Genomic DNA, 24,760 nt, shown 5'->3' on the forward strand with positions numbered 1-24,760 from the left:
GTTTTCTTGCTGCATAAGCTAACAACTAACAGCTCGGTGTGTTTGCAAAGAGTCTAGACCATTGTGGACGACATCTCTGAGCCCGTGGGTGTGGCTTGGTTAGGCAACTTAAAGATTTCTCTAGACAAAGAATAATGAGACTATTGATTGTCCTACGAGATATTTAACAAAGTCCACTTTGAAACCACCAAGCGCTTTGACACCGAGAGAGGGCAGCGTCCTCTGAATGCAAGTCAGGAGATCACTATGAATGGCCAAGTCTAAAAAAAAGAAATAACCTGTGTGTCCAGCAGCGCCTTGAAAACCAGCAGCACAGAGAGGGGGAGAGATTGTTGTGTGCTTTCACCCTCAACTTGAATTGATTAGAGAAAATATGATATTGTGTCATGAGGTTACACATGAGGCCCTGATAGAAGGTGTCAGAGCTCTATCACTGCAGTGCTAAGAGGAATGGTGAGAGAGGAACCCATTCGCACTCCAGACTCATCAAATACAGCCACTTGGTCAGTGGCCCCGGTCATCGGATACCGACACATCGAGGCATCCTTTAGCATCGGTATGAGATGCACCGGGCATTAAACTCACCCCAATATAAATCCATCAACGTCATTGTTAGACAGTCAGAGCAACTGACATCGTATAAAGAGTGAGAAAGTCCAAGTAGGGTGGGTGGGAGCAGAGGTCGGATGGGTCAAGCAACACAGGACTTTCACCCAGGAGACCGCTGTCTGTCTGTGAAACCGAGTCAATGGTAACTTAGTTTACTTAGTTTTATAACACAGCTGGACTTTACTTGTGCTGGTTACCAAACAGGTATACTTATTATGTAACAAAGATACTCACTTTTATTTAAACCACAATCGTTTTTATAAAGCTAACTCATTGCTTTTTTAATCTAAACCTAATCAAGTACTTTTGTTGCTTTAGTAAACCTAAAATATATAACACTGTTTTGGAAATTAATTTTGAAAGGACACTACATGTGTAACAAGTGGAAAGTGTAAATGTAAATGTAGGGCCACTGACCAAGCGGTATTTTAGAAATTGGGAGTGAGAACTTGTTGTAAATCAATGTATGAAATGAATTGTACTTGATGTGTTGTAGGTTCCTACATCAGGACGAGCCACCTATTATGTGTCCTACAAGAGAGACTCATTTATACAAATCAAACTACCCAAATATTCCCTGCCGAAGGTAAGTTGCAGCATTTATTTTTTTTACTTTACATGACTCAGAAATCTGTTCTAATTTCAGAATGTCACAGAATTAATTAATAAAATAGTCAATTAAGTACTCCCATTCCTATTGCTGAGATCTTTTGAATTTGAAGCTGTCACAACGTGACATGCCTGTAGTTTAACATATTTTTAACCAGTTTGTTTCCCCTCAAAAGCCGGCAGACATGTCCTTTTAAAGTCATACTTTCAGTCATGGAAACACGCTGAGAGAGCCTCAATACATTATTTATATTCACACCACAGCATTGATCTCATGACCAGTCCCACGGGGTCAGCATGTTCTAAACCGTCACCTCTCCTCTTCCACTCATAACTCCTCTTAATCCCTCCCCGCTCCCTGATAGGATTTACACATTGTCAGCACCGATGAGAAGCAGGTATTTTCGGCGGTGCAGGAGTGGAACCAGAACGACACCTATAACCTCTACTTGTCTGACACAAGAGGGATCTACTTCACCTTGGCCATGGAAAATGTCAAGACCACGAGGGGCATCGGAGGGAACCAGATGCTGGATCTGTACGAGGTGAGCACCTGATGAAACTGGTCACCTTGAGGGGATACATACAGTGAGGTTTTCATTGATTGAATCTATGGGAAGCTACAGGGACTATTGCTTTCTCACTGCCTCTTAAGATCACCCATACAGGCACACACATAGTCTGTTTTTTCAGATTGCTTCTGGTTAAATGTGCACATCGTTAAATAGATTGAGATCTTTATGTGCCATTGCCCAAAAGGACCATGCAGTCTCTCAGAAGGGTGCATCAATGGATACCAGTGACCCAACAATCCGTTAGCTGCCTCTGATCTTCCCTGCAGTACATTCTTCCTGAGAACAAATACTACCACCTCACATGTAAAGGCACACACACTTAAACTCACATTTAAAGCTGGTACAAATATCAACCAAACATTCAACAAAAGTCACATTTCTGCTGATCAGAGTTCTGAAGATCTGGTTTTATGTCACATGACTTATTATTTGTATTAAAGTGTTGTTAATAAGTTAAGAATGCATTTTAATATGTAAGATGTAGCGCCGTCATGATATTATTGATATTGCAGTTTTAATATATTGCTGACCAGTGAATGTCGAGATACGTGTTTTGTCCTTCATTGATTCATTGTCTGAGGCAATGAGTGCATCGCATTACGTTAGCCTGCTAACTCTGCCAGTGTCCTCAGCAAACACTTACAATGTTAACATCAAAGCTAAATGTGTTAACCAGGTACACTGCATAGTTTGAACTGAGTTTGAAACCGTGGGCCAATTTGAAAACATTTATATTGAGCTCTGACGGCCCTGGGAAGTGGCATAGTCCCGGCGGGGGGTGCTGTAAAGCTCCTGGTCGGAGCCATGAGCCACCTTGACTCTGGGCCTCTCCAAGCTGACCGAGGGCAGGTCACAGCGCCCTGCCACAGGCCAGTTAGTGTCAGGGATGATGCTAACTGTCCCATGAGGGGATCCTCCCGAAACCTGTGTTGAATCCCTGGGCAGACCCCACCTTATGAGAAGTGTAAAAATAATTTCAGGTCATTATGAAACTGTGATGAACAATGCCTCTTACGAAGTCAATCGCCTCATCACAATTTAGCTTTAGCTCTGTGAGCGACACCTCATTCAAGAAGGAGGCAGGGTGGAGATATGAGGTTTTGCCATCAGTTTGAGGATCAGCTGAGAGTATAGAGTTTTAGTCAAATGCTCTTTTTAATAGTTTTTATTTGTGAAATATTTGTAAAACCTACAGAAAGATATAGGACAGCCAACAGCACTAATTAATGAAAAAAATAACCAAATCTGGAGATACAAGTTTTCTGCCTGACAGCAACAATATTTAAGGAGCATTGTTGGAGGAAGTCTGAGATCTATAACACCACACTGCCTGCATGAGCAGCTCGTGACAGCTTGTTGAACTGGAGGAAGATTGTCATTGCCAACAACAGCTTCTCTGTAATTATTATACATATTCAAACAAATATAAGACAACTCAACTTCAAATTCAACTGCGGTTGCTAAATGCTCCACTAGGTCCTCTAGTTAGTTGCTGAGTGTACCGTCTAAAACTATTGATCAGTGGAGCAATGGGGTAATGACGTTGCCACAGTAAGTTTACCTTCTGTAGAGTTTGTGTAACAGAATCTTGTCTTACATGCAGGTTTGCATTCCAGGCTGTCGCCGTCCATCTTCCAGACAGCAGACATATGCAGTATTAAGATCATGCTTAATGGGGCTCACTGCCATGCACCTCTGGAGTTTTAATGACCTTGTTAGCTTACTGGCTAGCCACTGTATGTGTTTGCATTAGCATTCATAGCAGGATAGTAGATTTCCCTCCTTCTCCACTCCTCGGTGCACCCAGTTTATCACTCCTACACTGACAGGTGTGGCTGAGAGAGTGAAGGAAGTGAGATATTGGCCAGCAGCAGTGGCAGCAGTGTGGTAATTAACAATGCCATTACCTCTCCTGCACAGTATGTGTGTGCAGCTCCCCTAACCATGCAGCAGTAAAGGCATTTCACCGTGCAGCATGAAATGATGCGGCGCTTTAATTACATTTGTCACACGGTCACAGCTCCGTTCTTGATCAGAACCTAAACAAGAGCTAGATGACACACTGCCGTCTCTGATAAATCTGACCCATTACACAGGGTAAGATACATACTGTGAAACTCATCCCATTTATTGCTGTTAGACCCTGACAAACTGCACCTCACAGACCCAATGTTCCACAGAGAAGGCACAGCTCCAGTCAGAACAGAGGGGAGACAGCAAAGCATGTGGAAGTTGTTTTGTTCTTCCACTTAGAAGCCATGTCTCCTCCCAGAGGGCCTTTCCGCTGCGTCCTCCTCCCTAAAATAAATGATGCTATTTCCACAGAGAAAATTGCACAATCATCTCCTAAATTAAAGGAATCATTTTATTGTCAATCAGATTGGATAAGGGCACATTTGTAATCATGAGCCTTTGTTGTGCAAACGAATTATCTTTTGACATTGGGGCTCTACACCTCCCGCTAAACTTCCCTTACATCTGAGAGATGCTTTAGCAGGTGGTTCTCCCTACAATTATCACTCTGATTGGCTTGGGTTCACTTCTTGTGAGCCGCTATAAACAGCTATGAAGGATTGATTGACTGCACTAAGTGGATTGGAGTCATTGAAGAGTATTAGATGATCTGGATCGTGCACTCTTAAAACCCACAACACTGATTCAACAAATGAGCCATATAATATATTGTAAAATGCTAATCACGTTAAATAACTGTCTATTTACTGCTGTTGTGATGTGGTGTCTGTATATTTATTTCAAATCCCTCTCAGTTTTTGAAGTGAAACATGCAGTGGCATTCGGCAGGATACAAGTTCAAGCTGAATCAATCACTATTTTAGCAGCAATGGATCAAATCAGCATGTGTAATATAAATGGGGTCCCTTGTAATGACCAATGTACAGAGATCAGACAACGTGGTCTGTAGTTCCCTCCAGCTTCACATACCTTTTTAGCCTCTTTTAGCATCATTTAGCTCATTGTTTTGGTCTGACGCAGCAGCTCTGATCACTGTATGCTACAGCTCATCACTGAACAGCAAACAGAGAAATATAGCGAGCGGCTGGTAAATAAAGTGGAGATCCAGATGTTTGCTGTAGGAATTGATTGAGATCCAAACACATCTAAAAGGAGAGTGAATATTGGACTTATTCACGTGGACACAAACAACAACTCCAATGCTAATGTTGCTTTGTTTGTGCTATGGGAAAACTCTTTGTCAATGTTAGCCACAACAACTTGATATGGTCTTTGTTATGTCTTTGCTTTGTTTTCAGCTTTTCCCCCAAGTGGCTACAAAAATAAACTAAAACAAGTAATGCAGCTTTAAGTACAAGTGGAGCTGAAACAGATACTTCATTTTATATAATATTATATATTCATTCTGATAATCGAATAATGGGTGGGTCATTAATTAATTAATTAATCAGACAAAAATCCCAAATGTGCTCTGGTTCTGGCTCTTTAAATTGGTTCTTTGGGTTGACAAAGCAAATTGAAGATGTCAGCTAGAACTTCTGATCAGTATTGAAAAAAGAAAGAACAGCTTCTGAAGCCCCTGACAGCCATTGGTACTCAATAAGGAGAAAATAAAGAATTTCAAACAGGGAAAGAAAATGGTTTGAGTTGGACGGCATAAAAAAGGGCTAAACATCGGCACACGCTGCCTTCTGAAACCAAGCAATGCAAACACATGTTGTAGAAACAAACTTAAAAGGAGATTCATTTCATTGAAAATAACAATAATTTGTTGTGATTGTCTGATTCACAGATACAGTATATTCAATGTAAATAGAATTTCCTTAAATTCATGAATTCAATATTGATTGATGATTTCAGATGATGTTATAAACTGCAACATTGTTGTCTGCATTGGTTGCATTGTATTTCTTTAATGTGTATGGGTATATACAGTAGTCCGAGTCCACTGCTGTTAACAGCCGCAGCAGGTAGAGATGCATGCTGGAGTAGATCTGAACAGAGTTTCAGTTGTTGTCCTCTGCATTAAAACAGGCCGTGTGGAAACCATTACAAATACAATATTAAAGATGTTGCACGGCTTACCACTTGTGTGGTCAGAGATCTGACTCGTGCTTCACAGATGGTAGCAGAGATTATTGAAACTAGATGTCTGATCACATGGTGTGAGCACAATGTCCTCCCTTCCTCCTTCCTTCTTTTCATCTCTACTCACAAGTATTCAGCAAATGGCAGGATCGCTTTGTAACGTCATTGCACCGAGGCGGCCCAAAAAACAGTTTAGTGCTGCATAGCTAAGAGTAATCCCTGCTGTAGAATAGAGATCTATGCCAGCGTCCTTCACTTTGATGTCAAGAAGGTAGAGTGTGGGTGGCGGGAGTGATGGATGGAGAGAAATGGATGCGGGTTGGGACGCACAGTTCTCCTTGTTTGTGTGCAGATGTGTGTGCGTGGGAATGTGATAGACGGGGTGCAGTAAATAATTGACAGGTTGGGTTGGATGAGGATGTGACGAGCACCATGTTTCTATGACAATGTCAGATGGGCTGCCTATTAGTGCCACTTATACAGACGCGCGCCCTTCAGGGAGGCAATGGAGCCCCTTACTATGGCAACCATTTGGAGTGACTCTGTCCTTACCATTGCCTATAGCATGCTTTGGTTTGGTCGAGGGATACGTCTAAAACCTGAGAGACAACAAGCAGGGAGGATTCTGGAAGAGACGTGGGTGTGTGTGTGTGTGTGTGTGTGTGTGTGTGTGTGTGTGTGTGTGTGTGTGTGTGTGTTTGGGCCGATTCGACTGACAGAGAAAAAAGACATGGTGTCACTTATCAGCGGTCATGATTTTGTACTGTCAGGATTGCTGAGATGTGTAAGGATATAATTACAGATAGCACTCAGCACAGAATCAAATAATGCAGCCGGCTCTGCTGATGTTGTCTGCCAGACTGTCAGCTTCAGCGAGAAAGGATAAGCACACCATTTGCATTTAGCTGCGCTCGTATGGAGAAGATTGCTACCTCAATACATAAAACACCCTTTCTGATGTGAGCACGGTACGCTTTACATCTGCAACGGATGCCTAAACTGTGATGGGAGAGGTTAAAGTTAAACACACTGTGCTGGGTTGCATTAAGACGGTAAAGATGAGATTCAACCTGTTATGTGTGTCTGTGTCTGTCAGGTGGCAGGAATTAAAGGCATGTTAATTGCTAACAAGAGGCAAGACAACCAGGTCAAGACTTACATGACCTACAACAAAGGCCGGGAGTGGAGGCTCCTGCAGGCTCCTGCGACTGACCTGGATGGAAACGACATCCACTGCATACTGGTAAGATGCTGCACATTTACTGTAGCTGAAAGGCCTTTCCTAATATCTTTAAGAAGAGAAAACACAATATATCATTTAAATATAATATAATATAAAGTATTGTATCACATTGTAAGACGCCTCTGTTTGTAAAAGATTTAACTCATACATGTCTCTGTTAATTGATAGTGGTTGAGAGATCACTTTTAAAGGGCACAACCACTTAATTGAGGAATTCCAATATGTTATTTCTAAGGCTTCGGAACGTTTAGTCAGTATGAGTGAACATGAGCTACTCTCTCTCAAAGCCAGCGAGAGAGAAGTGAGTCTCCGGTATCAATGTGACACTGTTTTTATTGTCCTTTTTTGTACCTAAATGAACTCGATTCTATTCTATTGTCTTCAGCTGTGAAACAGAAACGGTTCCCCATACACTCAGGACATTCCCCTAGTGCTGTCAGTGTCACCTGGAACATCTCTCCCAGTTTGTTGTCTATGGAGCAGGTCCACACTGTATACTCGATGACACACACATTTGAGTTTCAGCATTTTGGGGAGAATATTTTTGGAATGTGATGTTGTCTCCATATTTTCTCTTGTTTGAGTTCCATTAAAACGTTTGGTAACACGTCAATGACTGTCATGTATTATAAACATACTCATAATGCATTATAATCTGCTTGTAGCGCTGTAAGATCATAGCTATCAGCACAGTAATCACCATCTTCTTGACAAAAAGTGCTGAAATGTCAAACCTTTTTTATAACAATAATATGATTCACCAAGTGACGAGTCAAGTGTTTGTTGGCTAATGTTGCATTGTTTCACAGCACAGACAATGCCTTCATAGTAAAACATATGTATTCATTAAACATGCAGGAAGTGGTGTCTTAGTACCACCAGCAGCTTCACAAATGTTCTCTACATTACTGCAGCAGCTGAATAGCATTATGCACAAGAGACCAATCAATGAATGTAGTGCGAACTATTATATGTAAATATATACATGGATTGTGTTTTTCATGGTAATATCAACCCAGGCATACTTTACTAGTTCGGGATTCAAGCTGTTAGCTCATTAGTTCATCAGGGAGATTCTTCTGTGAACTGTTCCACCACCTGTAAATCAGCTGCAGGGCATCTGGAATCTTTGATTGGCAATATCCAAACTCTGCATTCACATTTTTCACTTCTTAAAAAATAGAAAGATGTGTTTATAAATGGCTCGTAACTGCTCTGGAAAGCATTAATAACTGATCTATTATCCACTGATAAAGGCTCAGGTAAAACGTATAAACCACTGATGAACTGACCATGTGCTTTAGCTCTTCAGTCCCTTCCTGTCGTAAAAACCTGCATTGAAGAAACGAGCTGATTTAAAATAAAATGTATGAACTAAGATAAAATAATTCTATAAAAGGTTAGTGTTGCTTTACACTGCAGCATACTGCAGCAAACCTCATATTAGTGTTTAATATATGATGCTGTGTTTTTAAATGATAAACGATGGCAGATCTAGATACACTGCATTGACGGCGTGTCGTTGCTCATTAGAGAGCCTCCCTCCAACCAAAACTAACAGGGCGACTGTGGGGAGGAATCATGTTGGAGACATTAGGGGATTCCGTGCTGTTAAAGAGGTGATTTTGTGGCTGTGTGGTGTGGCTCACAGGTTCCCTGTGATTGTGCATTCATGTGACATTTTAATTACCGCCGTAGATTCCTTTTGATTACCTGTTCAATCCCGCTGCCCTTGATGTCCTGACACCAGTGTGACACGCTGTCTGCCGCAAAGATGAAAGCAGACACTATTTTTTTCTGCTCTGTGAACAAATGTAATTGTTTTCTGTTGTGTGCATGCCCTGGAGACGTGGCTTCATTCAATGCAAATTCCATCCCTCTTTGTATTAATGACAGATTAAATGCAATTAGCGAAAGTGTATGAGACACAGTTGGTCCTGTTTGGGAGACTAATGAATCCGGCTTGTTTTATGATGGTTTTGTCTGTGTTCTGACCCCATCATTTATACATGATTGTGGATTTTAGGGTTCACAATTTCACAGCAAGAACACAAGTGATTTATATCACATTTGCTGTAAATATGATCAACATAATATATCACCAGTTAGACAAAGTGATGTGCAAATGAAAGTTTTAACAGGAATATGCCACTATAGCCAAACCTTTGTCAATCTATTTATTTTCTCTTTAACTTAAAAGGGACATGTTTTCATTTTTAGATTCATACTTGTATTTTGGGTTTTCTTGTTTAAAAAATACAAGAATTCTTTTCTCATACTGGCTGTCTAACTATACATGAATTCACCCTCAAACACCCTCCGATTTAGCGCCTCAAGCCCCCCCCCATGAAAAGCACAGTTGGCTCTGATTGGCTTGCGAGAAAAATACGGTGCAAAGGTATAGTTCTCAAGCCGGGTGGAGATAGTAAGATTTTGATGAGTGTCCAGGTGACACAGACGAAGATCCCATCACAAACTGACTGGGTCATCGTCTTTCACAGTGTGTGGGTTGGGAGGCTCTCCAGATACACACATGTATGTGCACAAGCACAGAGTTCTTCATGACATGTCAACATTCACATTCTTCTTCTTCTTCCTCAGCCCTTCTGTTCACTCCATCTCCAACTGCAGATGTCCGAGAACCCTTACTTGTCAGGAACAATCTCCACCAAGAACTCTGCACCAGGGATCATAGTCGCCACAGGTAAGAGAAGAGACTCCATACAAACCACTTCACATAACTCAGGTCTGCTATCGCAACTGGTCATGTTTTGTGATTTCTCTCTTTTAAAGTACAAATGTGAATTTTAAATCATGAATGCAAGATATTTGGATGAAGAGTTGTTCTGTAATCCTCCAGTCAGCTACTAGCGACCCCTCGACCCCTCGACCGCTCTCACTTCAGCTTCTGTCCCAGTGACTCTTGGAGCTACACTGGGCACAGTGCACTGCAGTATCTCCACTTCTTCCACAGGCAAATATGGTTGGGATCACATATCCACCTGTTGTGATGTCACATCGCCCAGACAGTTATAAGAAAAGGCCACAGTTTGTGTTGTGCAGTGTGTGTGAGCCTACAATGTGTAAGAATATTTGAAAGAGTTGAAGCAAAGAAGAGAGATGACGTCAGATAAAATAGACGTGTTAGTAGCCATTGGCAGCGTGCGCAGAAAACAAGTCACCGTGTCAGTGTGTGTGGGCACGCACGTTCATACACCACCGTGTGTTTCTCTGTGGATCTGGTCTGTTTTGTCTTCGGTGTGTGAGAATGATGAACAAACATACATCTCCGCTGTTAATGCTTGCACAGTGTGTCTTTGTGTGTCTGTGTGTTGCTGGCCGGGCCTTTGCTTTGGCACCGTGATTCTCTTTGCCCACTGCGCCCTTTTAAGACGTCAGCTGGTGCAGAGATCGTCTCACCAACATGACAAACACCATCCAGATCAAACACATGCCTGTTTACTGAGCCATGGCCAAGATAGTGAAGCAGATCAACTGAAGAAGTCAGTCCACTCGCAGGAAGAAAAGCTTCCGAGGCAGTGATTTGAAACACTGCAAACTGCCAGCGCAAAGGAGGCATCCGCCCTCCTCCACATCTCACATTATGTTGCCTGAATTGATGCAGGCATCCGTAGGAATGAACCTAGGGTCTTCTCTGCATTATTCACGCTGATAGAAGACGACAAGCTGAACTGGGAATCAAGCCAGAGGAATGGATTCATCACAGCAGCGTTGTGATTGGCAGCATGCATTTAAAACACACAGCCCTTTATTTGCGTGATCTGCAGTTTTGTTCTGTCACATGTTCTGTTGGCATTTCCACTGCAGGAAACATCGGAGCAGAGCTGTCTTACAACAACGTTGGCATGTTCATATCATCTGATGCTGGCAATAGCTGGAGACAGGTGAGCTTCACACCGGGATCAATCAGAATTTGAATCAGAATCTGGTTTATTGCCAAATAGGTTTTCACATACAAGCGATTTGCTTTGGTGATTCGGTGGATGAGATAAAATGACATAAAAATAAAAGCAAGTATTGCGATAAAATCACCAATCATAAATATATATAGTTTTCCACTCCCTCAAGGCACATGTGCATCTTACAAAAAGCCTTATGTTGTGACATTTTGATAAACAACAGGTGTAAATAATAGGCTATATAGCCTACCCCATACCATAATGTAGCCAGCTAACTCCTGGCCTTCAGAGTAATGTGAGGTGACTACTGTAGGGAGGTAAGCTAGACAGCTAGGTGAACTGATGTGTGTCGGTTACTTTAGAGCCATTAGCCACGCATAACATACTGTCATGCATGTTTTGAAGTATTGCATTATAAAGCTGTGGAAATCAAAAAGAAAATCAATGAAATGTCCTAAAGTGTACAAAAAAAATGCTCCCTTGAGATGTTTTTAGCTTTAGTCAAAAAATATCAGTTGATGCGCTAAATAGATTATGGAAAAAGCTTTGCCGATTAAGGTCTAATCATTTAACTCACATGACATATCAGCTGTGTTCCTGGATATTTCTGCTCACTCCCATCCCAACGCATCAAGGAATGCAGCTGGGTCAGTGCTTCTGTGGGTCTGACTCATTCAGTGTGTTTGTGACCCATAGGACACGGGAATAAACTGAAAAAAAAACTATGTTGCTAAGTGCAACAATAAGTAAAGACACCACCCTCCATACAGCATAGTGATCATTATTTATGGTTGCTAAGATATTATATAGAAAATGGTCAATTGCTTATGTCAGGATTTCTTGTATATTATGAAAGAAATATGTTTCTGTTGCATCACTACTATAATGAATATGTTCATTTGTTCATCTGTTTCTGTTCAGATTTTTGAAGAGGAGCATAATGTGTGGTTTCTGGACAAAGGAGGGGCCATCATTGCTGTCAAACAGCCATCTGTACCAACCAGACACTTGTGGTATGTCCATTTAGAAAGCTTTTTCGGACACTCTTCCTTTCTTAAATTGCTTTTCCAATTCCCTTCAGCTATTTGTAGGCTCATTCTACCCTCATGGTCTTTATTATATGTGACATTTGATCCAGTTAGCGATGCACGTTGACTGTGTCTCTGTGGAAAAAAGAGTCATAGGAAGTCTAATATGAGAGATTTTTTTGTCAAGCCACTTATCATTAACAGCCAGTCGTCTGAGCCCCCCCCCCCCCCCCCCCCCCTTTAGTGTTTTCATTAACACATTGCCTTCCTCTTGCCAAATCGGGTGCCTACGCTTTGCCTCAGTGCAGGCTAATCCAAGTGAGACCAGATCTGTTCTCCAGTCGCTTTTGCAACAATTCTGAAATTAGTTTTAGAACCACTGAAGTGGAGACTGCTGTTTTTTTTTCTCCAAACCAATTTAAGTGTGGTGGTAGGAGAAGTTCAAATATAAAATAAAAAGATAGAAAGAATCCTGTGCAGCTCCAAAGCAAATGTTCAACAGCAACGGAACCGTATAGCTTTCTACAGCCAATGTTCAGTGTAACACTTCCCCTGCCTATAAAAGGTGCAAGTTGACGCTTTTTCTGTTGTCAGTGGTCCTAGCTAAATCAGAAATCAAGGTGGTGGCGGGTGTGTGTATGTGTGTGTGTGTGAGAGAGTGTGTGAGTGTGTGTGTGTGTGTGTGTGTGTGTGTGGGGGGGGGGGGGGTCATTCTTCCAAGCACAGGCCTCAGCAGTGTTTCAACCCGTGTCACACTCAGGTACTCCTAGTTGTTCTCACTTCAGCATTGATGTTGATAAGCTGTCAGAATCAATAGAGCCTGGCCCCGATGATAAAAGCTGTCCAATTTTTTTTATTTCTTTTGCTGTCTCCTTCTCCCTTTGCAGTTTTGTAGTTCAACATGAAGCAGTTCTATTCTGGTCTTGTTTTTTTCACCCCTGTGCAGACCAGGACCTGTGACGTTTCTCTTTCCCTTTTTGGCATATTCTCTTAAAGCTGTTTTGGTTGCATCTTTGATTTGATAGCCAGACAGTCTGTCTTTTAAATATCTGTTCAACACTAAGCCTTTTGATATTTACCCAAAGCTACAGTAGCTAATTGCACAGAGACTCAGAGACTCGTCTGTTGAGACAAGCCAGTCATTCTGTCACCACCCCCCCACCCCTCTAATAGAGAGCGTCTGTTTCCGTGCCATCGTTGTTGCTGGGTTTGTGATGGGAATGCGTTCTGACTCACATACACAGGGTCAGCTTTGACGAGGGGCGGCAGTGGACCCAGCACAGCTTCTCCTTGGTGCCTCTGTTCGTGGATGGAGTCTTGGTGGAGGCTGGGGCTGAGAACCAAATCATGACGTAAGTCCACAAAAAAAAAAGGATGAATGACATGTTAAAAGGTGTTGATTTCTTTGTCCTTTTCAGGGGTATTGTGGGCTGAGTGAAAGGTGAATGGTATTTTTCCTATTCTGTTCTCAGCAAAAAGACTAGATGGATGGAGGACCTTTAAGGAAGGCGTCCAGCCAAGGCTCTGTAGAATTCAGTCTTTATTAAGCCACAATTCTGAGGGGCAGGTAATGGGTCATGTAGGCCTTTGTGGGTATTAGGTCACTTGACAAATGGGTTTGTTCATAAGATCACTAGTTCAATAGGAGTTCTGTCGTGACAACCTGAAATGAAGTAGTCATGATTAAATAAGCAATAGTTATAACAGGTAATTGTCAGTCATACTTTAAAAAACGCAATGCATCATATGTTTTTATTTATTGAGACCAAACCACCCCCAACTGTCATCACATAGAGATTAAAATATTAACGCATAATGATTGGTGCATTCAAAGTCCGGCCCACACAAAAAAAAAAAGCTTTGGTAAAACAATGTGTGTGTATTGAGGGCCTGTAAAGGATCAAGGAGTTTATTACAACTTCATTCATAATATAATATGATAATAATATTTTGGACTCTCTTCAACTGTAGAAAACGTGAATTCAAATGTTTTTAACCAAACTTATTTGAAAGAGAAAAGGAAGGCAATAATAAAATGATCATCCAAGTCTTTTTGAAACATCACAACTAACAGAACAACATCCTGTTTCCATTTTGACCTTCTGTACATATTGTAGTTGTGAGTTCAGAGATTTCTGTGCAAAAACTATAACTGACACTTCCACTAACTCTCTTTCACCTCCAAATACAGTGTTCTAGAATAATGTTATTCCTTCTGACCTATACAAATGAAGCTTGTGACCACTCATCACAGATTATGACTGTTGTTAGTCATTAATTTCCATAGTGATGCCGTTTCTTTTTCAGATTGTGATGAAAGTAAAGGATATCAAGAGGCCTTAAAGACACAATGAAATCATTTGTTCTAATCCTGTTTCCCTGTGTTATTTGTTCATGTTACATGCTAAATATGTGCCAGATCAAACCCCCTCTCCTCCTGTACTTGGGACAGTTACATAAATGTTCTCATTCAAATGTATTTTGGGCTGACTAGCAACCACACTTGACTTTTAACTAGTTGGTAGCTGAGCTGATTTGTTGTATGTGTTTGATTGCTTTGCAGCTGGTAAAACCTTTCTCCCAAAGATTGTGGTTAAAGTCTTATTTATTAATTTCACCTGGTTTATCCTCCAACTGATCTAAAAAAAACTGAACCCCCTCCATGTTAGCGGTCTCGTGTAGATATGTCTTTACTGAAGATAAAGATGCTCTAACTTTAGGTTCTTTGAGGCAGAGGTGAAGGTAGCCAGTATTTCACAAGACAAAAGTGGAAAAAATGGAAAAAAGGCTAAAAAAGGAACATGCATTTGTGAAACAAGTATCTTTTGTTCTCTTAGTTGTTGTCCCTTAAAACATCTTGTGACTCTTCAGAACGTCCACCCTCAGGTTGGGAACAAATTGTTTAGATAACATGGGTCAACTTTTGGCTCTTTCCCAACTTGTTTCATCATCTATTTGCATGTTTCCTAATCCATCTGACTTTGTTGTCGTGATATATCTTCCCAGATCTCAGCAAGTACAGAAGCTTACCCTCCGCCATCATGCCTGCCAATGGGAATCTAAATTTAATGTGTTTAGGTCGTATTTCCACACCACACTCCTTGAAGTTTAAACTGTTTAAAAAAGAATCCGTTTGTGTCACTACATCTGAGTGAGAGTTAGCTCGCTAACAGTAGCTAAACACATTCTTCTCTACCTGATGTGTTGTAATTAGTGTGGCAATATTCAGAGGGAACTGGACATTGCAATTATGCTTTGTTATTTTGAATTACTATGTTTTTTATTTTTATTTCTGTGAATTGTTGAGTACATTTAGATATACAAATAACTAGCTTTGTAAATCACCAAGGAATTATTTTGCAGTACCTCTGCAGCCCACCAGTGGTTGAGAATAGCTGCTTTAATGTACAGTGGAGCTGTGTCCCATTACTTATGAGCGTTGATATATTGTCATAATGTCAATGTTTATAATTTAAAGTATAATAAGTATGCATAATTTCCCTTTGCAGCTTTTTTGGACACTTCAGCCACCGTTCTGAATGGCAGCTCATCAAGATCGACTACAAGTCCATTTTTAGCAGGAAATGCACAGAGGAAGACTATCAAACCTGGCACCTGCACAACCAGGTAAGAAACATAAACAATATCATACGGGAATTTGTACCACTGCCATAAAAAGAAGCAACAGTCACAATATTTGTGGTGCTTGTTGTGCCAACAGGGTGAGCCATGTGTGATGGGGCAAAAACAGATTTACATGAAGCGCAGGCCTGGAAACTACTGCATGCTGGGAAAGGACTACTCCAGAATCCTTTCAGCTGAATCCTGTATTTGTCGAGCTCATGATTTTGAATGGTAAGATGATGTGTGCCCTTTCTACAAACGCTCCTTCCTTCATAATCGTCGAGGGGGATTATGTTTCTCTCCATTGTCTACAAAAGAGAGCTTCATTAACTACGTTGTTTGTTCTCAAACACTGTCACACATGTAGAAACACTCCTTTCAAATCTGTTGTTGTTTCATTCATCTTTGCTACATTTTAAATGTGTTAGTACCTTATTTATTTTGTATTGGTCAGCTGCCAAATGTGAATGTTTGTAACAGTACGCACCTGCAGGTCTTTTATTTAAATGCCCAGTCAAAAGCTCCTGTATAACAGCTATGACTTCTTCAAAAAGACAGCTACCCCTCAGCAGACATTTGTTATTTTGAAGTGCTTCCAGCCAATCCCGATCTCAGTCCCAACTCATCAAATAGGAACTAAATGGGAGTTTGTTTTGAATAGAGACTGCATGCATGGAACGTTCCTGACACGTCTAAAACTGACACTAGAGGGATACGTAGAGCGTCATAGTTTGAAGCGTAGGGCCACTGACCAAGCGTCTGTCTTTGTAAAGTTGGGCGTGACAAGATGTTGTACACCCAGCGCCCTTTAAATATAATTTTCAGTCCACTTGAATATGCAGCTCTTTGGGCTGATCTAACATCCTACATAAGCTACAAACAACTCACTCCTATTACTCCAACCCCATAACTTTATAAGCTGAATTTGGCAACAGGCAAACAAAATGCACAGATGAGAAAAGAACACTGATGTTTTGAGCTCTTCTTTTAGACAATTGTGTTCTTACCTACACTTAGATACACTTTCTTATCTTGATACTCATCTAATCATGATTTGTTACCAAACCCACAGAGCAGATGTATGAATATAGATTTGAAGGGATGCGAGCTCTAGAAGGAATAATGCAGAAGTGTTTCTTTTTTTCAAACAGAGCAATGAACTGGTTCGTTTTACAGCAACACAGAGGACATTATAGGATGGAGGTCGCATGTCATACAAATATTTATTCCTTAGCAGTAAGAAAGGAGTGTCTTTTTCTGTGATCAGATAATTAACAATGGAAGCATGCAGCTCTGACAAGAGAGGAGTTCTATACAAACACCATTTCCACCCTTCAGCTTGAGGCCAATTTTCAGCCATTTAAGTGGAATCCATTGCATATGCTATTCATGTGTCTCATTAATTTACTCCATTTACTGTGTTTTCCAATAATCTGATAAGTTTGGGATCGTTTTGCACAATTTGCTCATAATGTCTGTCTTTCTGCGAGCTCGCTATGCTTGTAATTCTGTTGAGGCGATGTGTGTGGGTGTAAATAGTTTCAATTTGTATGCAAATCCCAAATGGTTGTATTTTTTATCTTGTAATGACAGAGAGCAGAAAAACGCCATACAGCAGTTAGTTTTTGCAGAGTGCCAAATGTTTCCCATAGAACTAATGTAGAGTTATTTATATTTCTTTCTGTGACTAGTCTGATTTCTGCTGATGTCTCTCTCTGCAGAGAAGTACCTGAAGCTTGCTCAAAATTCTAAAATGAAGATTTTTAAAACCATCAGTGCAGAAAAGAAGCTCATCTCATAATTTGAGGTGTGAATAGTGTGCCTGCCACATGATCAGCTGAAGTACATACTCATTAGCCTTGGATGAAACAATATTGCTCTGCAAGGTGGACACCTGCCTGCAAAAAAGGTCAATTTCATCATCTTATTGTATGTACAGTACAAGAGGCTGATTCACCAAAGATTAAAGCTGTCAAACCTTTTGAATACAGACAATATAGCACAGCGTATCAAAAACTGTCAAGTAGTGAAAGTTGACATTGGATGTGCAATCAGGTCAGTTATGCTTGTGTCCTACTCCATGTAGTTTGGCAACACAGTGAGCATAGTAGGGGTGGGGGAAAAAATAGATACAGTATAGTATCGCGATATTTTGTGTGGCGATATTGTATCGATACACGGAAGCCTTTTATTCTATAAACTATAAACTTTTTGGTACTAGAAAAATAAAATCAATTGCTTTTTCAGTCCACTAGATGGTGCTGAGTTGTTTTCTGGTGAGGTCAGAAGAGGTCATGGGTCAGTGTGATTGGTAGGAAGTTGGCCAAAACAAAGAGAGACATCGATCGGAGAACGAAATTCAGAAATGCGACTATTTGTGTTCATTCGCGTGAATCGCGCTGGACGCGCCGGAGAAGGGGCGTGGCTTATCGCCCTGAAAGCCGTTCAACTGTCCGCCATCAACTGTGGAAAAAAAAACTCTATTTCTGCTTAGTACGTGTTGTGGAAGTCCCAGATATCACGGGAAACTAAACGCCGTCATGTCTGGTTCATAACATAGTCCAGAGGAGCTCCGTGGATTTCATCGAGCTCACTGTGTCTAGCAAGCCACACGTTGGCTGTTTACTACAGCTGTATGAACACAAAATAAATTGATTTCGCTGTGATTTAACGGCAATAAACTGACAAAAAGGGACTCCGAAATAACTACGTAATGATGCCCATTTGTACTTTTGTGTTTTCTCAATGGAGCTCGGATCGATCAGTGCTAGGCTATGCTAACATTGTAGCAGCTCCATCAACACTCAACATGACGTCATCTAGACGTAAATACGGCAGCGTCTTTTCATTGTTTGCCCCATATGGTGCATGTGCCTGGCTGCATGGGAAGTGTTTCGCTCACCCGCTCAATCTGGCCTCACAATGGGCGTTAAATCTGCCAACAGCAGCCAGGCTCATGGGGAGAGTGCAGCGCATAACTGTCTCTCTGCCCTCGACGTCCACGCATCGCAAGTTATACCAGTTATATAACTCTTATATCGTACTTATAGAAGTTATAGACACGTTTGCATTCAGTTAAGTTTGTCAGGTGCATGCAACATTTATGACAGTGTTGGTCAGTCTGTCTGCTTGGCAATCCCATTTTGCTGCAATAAAAATGATTGAAGTGAGATGAACAGACTGAAAACTTTATCTTATTAAATAAAAACATGTTGACACAGTTTTCCTTTGGGGACATCATTTGCAGTTAAAAAAAAAAGTAATAAATCGCAATATATGTTATCGTAATACTCAACATATTGCAGTATCGTGACCTAAGTATCGTGATAATATCGTATCGCGGGATCTCTGGCGATTCCCACCCCTAGAGCATACTAGAGCTCCTTACAGAAAACAATGTACTTGTTTCCCCTAATGTGTGAAGATGGCTTCATTTGTTTCCTTGGTGCAGACCAAGTGAAGAAAACTACAGGTGTGAAAGCAAACTTATACTGTGATCTTAGATCAGAAACAAAATCTAAATCAGATCTGAAGATCGGTAGATCGATCCCCGGCAGTCCATGCTGATGTGTCCTAGGGCAAGACACTTAACACCAATTTGCTCCTGATGGGCAGGTGACATCTTGCATGATGGTGTGTCTGAATGGATGAATGACATGTAGTATACAGTGCTTTGGAAGTGTTTGGAAGACGCTATGCAAGTGCAAGGGTTTGTTAATATGTTCTTCCTTCCTCAAACTAAGATCCTGAAAAAAGTTTCATTTTGGTAATCCCAGGTATGGTGTTGGTATCAAAACAATTCAAATGACACCGAGGGTCTTTCTCATTTTCCGATTTTGTGTCTCCTCGATTCCTCAATTCCTGAGGCTCGTTATCGATGCTCCATATTGAATCAGGTCCCAATTCCTAAAATGCATCTTGAGGATCGAGGAGGCTTGCAGGAGGAGCTCTTTGTGTAACATTGTGTATCTTGGCAGAAATCTTTTCAGCATTGGTAAGAAATAAAAGAGGTGTGATACACAGCTGGAATAATCTCAACCATGGCAGGACTCTAGAAATGTAACAGTCCCTTTTTAGTTCATAAGTTATCAAATGTCTGTCCTTCACAGTTTGTGTAGCTCCTCCTCAGGCTCAGTTCTAACCACATTTCACCTGATAGTTCTGTTTGTATACTGAATGTGGGCTACATCCAATTCAACTGATAGTATCCTAACATGATGTTTACAAGTGCAAACAGTCATATGTCCCTCTTTATTACTATAGTTTTTTTCACACAAATGTTTAGCGTCACACAATACAGCACACAAACCCTTTAATATATATATGATGCAGCTGTGACACATGTCCTTTTTGATTGACGTCGCGTTTAAATGATGCTCCGAGGAAAGAATGGCTCATTTGTTAAATGCCTGTTGCCACAGCTCCTCTGCTTTCATCTGCCATGGGCAGGAGAAGGAGGCAAGGAAAGGAATAGAGGAGGCACATAATCAGGAAATGAGAAAGACCCTTAGTTCTACCAAAGCAATTGTTGTTTGAATTGATTTCTAAAAGGATCCCCAGTAACCAAAACATATTAGCAACTAAGACAGATTTATATTTGGAAAATCCCAATTTAGTGTGCACACCTAGCTTTAGCATTGTACACTCTCTCAAGCTATGCCTATTGGCTGTTTTGTCCCAAAGACACCTCAAGTCCCAAGTCGACCTCTAAACCCACATGCACCTGTGCAACCAATCTTCCATGACAACTTGTTAATGAATAGTTTACACTGTCGTAATCACAGACTCAAACTAGCCGATTCAGCCACTGGCCTGTTTTGGTTTTGTTATTTGTTCTGGCTTGTTGAGAAATTGATAAATCAACGTCATGATCCTTATTAGAATGGACACTTTTTTACCTCACTTTGTTAGATGTAAATAATGTTCTGATTGCAAATGCAAGCAGGCGAGTGAGAGTTACTCATCCCTGAGTGTGGTGAACAGAAAAAAGAACTCCAGGGTGTGTCTCCATACACTCTTCTTCACACCGCTGTGGCACATTTGTCAACTGCGGCCTTAATCAATACATAATAATGGTGCATCTTTGTGCCAGACAGGCCCCTGGTCACCATCTATAAAGAGATAGATAAGACAGGGTTATGAAACACACTCTGTGACATGATGTCCCTTCTTACATGCTGATATTGATCAGATGCCATGTGGATGTGCTTTGTTGTCCAATAGTGATTACGGATACGAGCGGCGCGGCGACGGGAACTGCCGGCCTGCCTTCTGGTTCAACCCCTCCACTGTGTCCAGAAGCTGCAGCCAGGGTCAAAACTACCTCAACAGCACAGGGTGAGGACTGTGGGATTGATGTGTGATGGTACATACATTCATGCGCATTTTATTCTCAGCACAAACATGCCTGTTTCGGGTGGTGTTTCTTGGATGCAGGATTCTACACCAGATACTGAGCACAGATTTATAATTGGAATTGCAAATCTGGACGAGATACTGGGCGGCAAGAATCGACTGTTCACAATCTGGTTTTAACATGTAAGAATGTGGGCATACAAAAGTCTGATACACCCATACAAATAATCCTGCAAAAGCCCATTTGTTAACAGTGTTACAAATAGCACAATCACATCCCAAGTCCCACAGCAGTGAACAGCCTCATCTGGAGACTGTGAGGAGCACATTTACTCAAATACTGTAATTTAGTACAATTACTACCTTACGTAGGGCGTCAGAGTTTATCGAGTACTGACCACGCTGCCGTAATTGCCGAGTCGGTATTGTGTTGTTATTGTGACTGATTAGACCTGCTCAGGTTAGAGTTGAGTAAAGTTATGCTGAGATACACTTAAAACTAATAACTACCAATAAGAATCATAAAGTTATGACAACACGATATAGTGAGAGTATGTAAATTGGGGTTTTCACAGGATTTAAAAAAAACATTTTTAACTCAAAATGTTGTCCCTATAATAAGTACCCTTTATATTTCAAATAAAAAAAATGTAAATGCAGGACTTGTAACTTGCTCTATAGACAATTTTATTTGAAGCAAAACTATGTCGAGTTTGTAGGCTTCTCTTTTTGGAGAACGTCATGTGAAATAACTTCTCTGACTCACGTATTATTCTCCGACTACTCGATCTCTTGCACGTCTCCTCCGTGTGTGTAAATCTCCCTTGAGTCGGGAATTGAACCGGAATACATATATGTGATTGGCTAAGCATCATCGCGTGATGTGATTTATAACACATGTAATTGGTCGGTGTGTTTCCTGCGCTGCTGAACGAGTGCCGTAAAGGCTGGAGAAGCTGTGCCGGTAAAAATAGAAGCGCCGCGTCAAAATGTAACAATTCTCAATTATCTATCGGTTTCAGGTCTGCGTCCAGATTCAATTTGAGTTCCCTCTGGTAAAGAGTTACAAAGTGTATACGTCTAGGTGTATAAGTATAAGTCTAAGTACACTTGCAATAATACGTTCTTCATACCTAACACATTTTATTTTGTATCAGTGGTGTAATCATTTCTGTTCACTCCATTTTCTCTCTTATTCCAGCATGATGTGTGTGCTTTGTACGTTTTGAGGCTCCCCCAGGGGAGCAAAGCTTAATCACAGTGTTTTTATTCACTCGTGCTGTGATTAAGCTTTGTAAGGTATCTTAGCCTCTGACACAGCTTGTGTTGTCAGTTGTCATCTAGTTTGTTTTTGCAATCGTAAGGCACAACAGCTGGTCTGACACACCACTCTGCTGAGTTCAACTTTGTTTCTAAACCAAAAGCTCATGGAGCACCTTAGGGATTCATTCCATAACTAAAGGAGTGCATGGACTTGAGAAGTTTAAACTAGAAAAGTCATATAAAAGAATAAAGTTAAAGTTCATTTTTTGGGTCTTTCGAAGGTACCGCAAAGTGGTGTTGAACAACTGCACTAAAGGAGTTAAAGAAATGTACACGGCCAGAAAGCAGGAGTGCCCCAACAGACCTCCTAAAGGACTCTTGCTGACCACCAAAGACGACAAACTCACTGCCAGCCTGGGCAGCAACGTCACCTTCTTGGTTCATCTGGATGAGGTGAGAACAGCCAACATGGCTCCTTCACTAGTCTAGCTGAATATCCTGTTCATTTCCTTCAGGCACTGATTTATTCATTTGATATTTAACAATTGTCTAATATAATAACTAATTATGCTTACATCCAGCAGATAAAGTACAAAATTGAAATTGTGTTTTTGGCAGCCTTATGAATAAACATATAAGTCCAATATTTACTCTTTTTTTAGCTCTGCTTTGTTCCCCACCAACTCCTTAGGGAGTGTCTGACTATTAAAACACTTTGTATTGCCTTGTTGAAAAGTACTGTAGTCGGTAAATGCCAACCAGCTAGTTTCAAACTTTGTCTGTCTTCTGTTAGGCGCTGACGGTACACAGTTCTTTTATCAGAGCTGAAAACAGACGCCTGCTGCATCTGGAGAACTAGTAAAGGTCTGGGACATTGACAGTAACAAAAAAGAGCTGAAAGTTGCTACGGTGCTCGTTTTGCTAAAAACACTTGCAATTTACGTTTTTTAAAAAAGATTGATGAGAGCATGTGACTGAGACAAAACAGTAAATGGATTGCAGCCACTGATAGCGCCATGAATTGCGCATCACTTGCAATCGCTATTGATATATATATATATATATAGCAATATTTAAAAGATGTTGCAGGAATGATATTACTTCGCTAACACGTCCATAAAGGCCTGCACCTCAGTAAAATATTCCCTTTTTTGTATCTGATTGTGATTACCCATGTGGAGAAGTATATATGTTGACTTTACACCAAGAACACATTAGGTAGAACAATGGCAGAGAGAAAAAAGGAAAATGAAATGTCCAGACAACAAGCTTCAGATCCTGACTGAAAAGTGCAAAAGGCACTTATTTGTGCAGATTTAGCGTCAGCAAAAGCAACACAATCTTTTTTGTGAATTTGCCTAATAGTGTTTTTTTTAGCATTGTTAATAAAAAAATAAAATTCTTTGTCAAAATCAGGATATGCCAAACTGTTCGTATTATGTGGCATCCCTCAGGGCTAAATACTGGCTCCCTGGGTTCACTTTTTCATATTTAGGCATCGAGGCCACATATCTGGGAACGCCGCATCTGTTATCATAATTACCCTGATGACACACAATTTGACCTCTTCCTGTCCCCTGGAAACATATTAAACTCTGTTAAATAACTGGTTGAATGTAACACAGATAAAAAACTATTCAATGTCCCAAAATGTACTGCAGCTCAACAAAAACAACATCAACATTGTTTGGTGATTTCTAAGAAAGTAACCGTACTTCAAACACTCTGAATTCTTTAAGGGAGTCAAATGGCTCCAAATTGCCCATTCAATGCAGAGTTCTGAGCCAGAGGCAGAATCAAAAGACCTCACTTGAGGCCCTGTTAGTGAGTGAGAGATGCTGACTTCAGAGCCAGGCCTGCCAGGTTTCCTGGTCACTAGGACACTGCCTCACATGTTTCTCAGGAACAATATGGTCCATGGATGATAACTGCAAGCTTTCAAAGTGTTTTCTTGCCACTGCTCAAGGTAAGTGTGTGTTGCCCAGGGTCTTGTCATATTACTGTGTAATAAGCTGAGGAATTGAGGCCTGTTTTGATTAAGAGGGGGGTTGCCTGAAAGGGGAGTGGGGGAGGTGGGTAGCAGACGGATGTGATAAAAGAAGAGAAGAGCAGAGTAAAGGATCCTTGTGGCATCGATCCTATTTGAGAAAATTCCAAAGATGAATTCAAAGTTTAATTTATATTCATGAAGCCTGTGATGACTGTATTTCTTGGGGAGAGCAAATGCCCTTAAATATTTAGTGGGTAGAAGACTCTGGTGCACATTCGTATTTCAAAACAAGGAAGAAACAAAAAGAAAATGACACTTCCCACGTTTTGGGATATGAGAAGATCAGCACCACCACATGGTACGATTCCTGGTTAGAACAGGTTTCGTATTGGTTGAGCAACCTGCTGTGCAACACAACAATTCTAGGTACAGAATAGTCAACTATTTGGTGATTGAATCTAAGCAGCCTGATTCAGCAGCCA

The 24,760-nt window shown here is 40.9% G+C and overlaps 1 protein-coding gene across 1 annotated transcript in view; it reads left to right on the forward strand.

Annotated features, from left to right (window-relative positions):
• sorcs3a (sortilin related VPS10 domain containing receptor 3a) overlaps positions 1–24,760 on the forward strand; it is a gene marked incomplete at both ends in the record, with an annotated part of 219,611 nt that overhangs the window by 167,982 nt on the left and 26,869 nt on the right. The window contains 11 exons of the mRNA XM_079160322.1: positions 1,106–1,195; positions 1,584–1,763; positions 6,952–7,098; positions 9,700–9,802; positions 10,927–11,003; positions 11,940–12,031; positions 13,291–13,398; positions 15,556–15,673; positions 15,768–15,901; positions 20,894–21,007; positions 22,570–22,741. Of these exons, the coding sequence (XP_079016448.1) occupies positions 1,106–1,195; positions 1,584–1,763; positions 6,952–7,098; positions 9,700–9,802; positions 10,927–11,003; positions 11,940–12,031; positions 13,291–13,398; positions 15,556–15,673; positions 15,768–15,901; positions 20,894–21,007; positions 22,570–22,741 (1,335 nt within the window). The remainder of the gene's footprint in view (positions 1–1,105; positions 1,196–1,583; positions 1,764–6,951; positions 7,099–9,699; positions 9,803–10,926; positions 11,004–11,939; positions 12,032–13,290; positions 13,399–15,555; positions 15,674–15,767; positions 15,902–20,893; positions 21,008–22,569; positions 22,742–24,760) is intronic.

The sequence above is a fragment of the Pholis gunnellus genome (assembly GCF_910591455.1).
Source record: "Pholis gunnellus genome assembly, chromosome: 5".
Taxonomy (NCBI): Eukaryota; Metazoa; Chordata; class Actinopteri; order Perciformes; family Pholidae; genus Pholis; species Pholis gunnellus.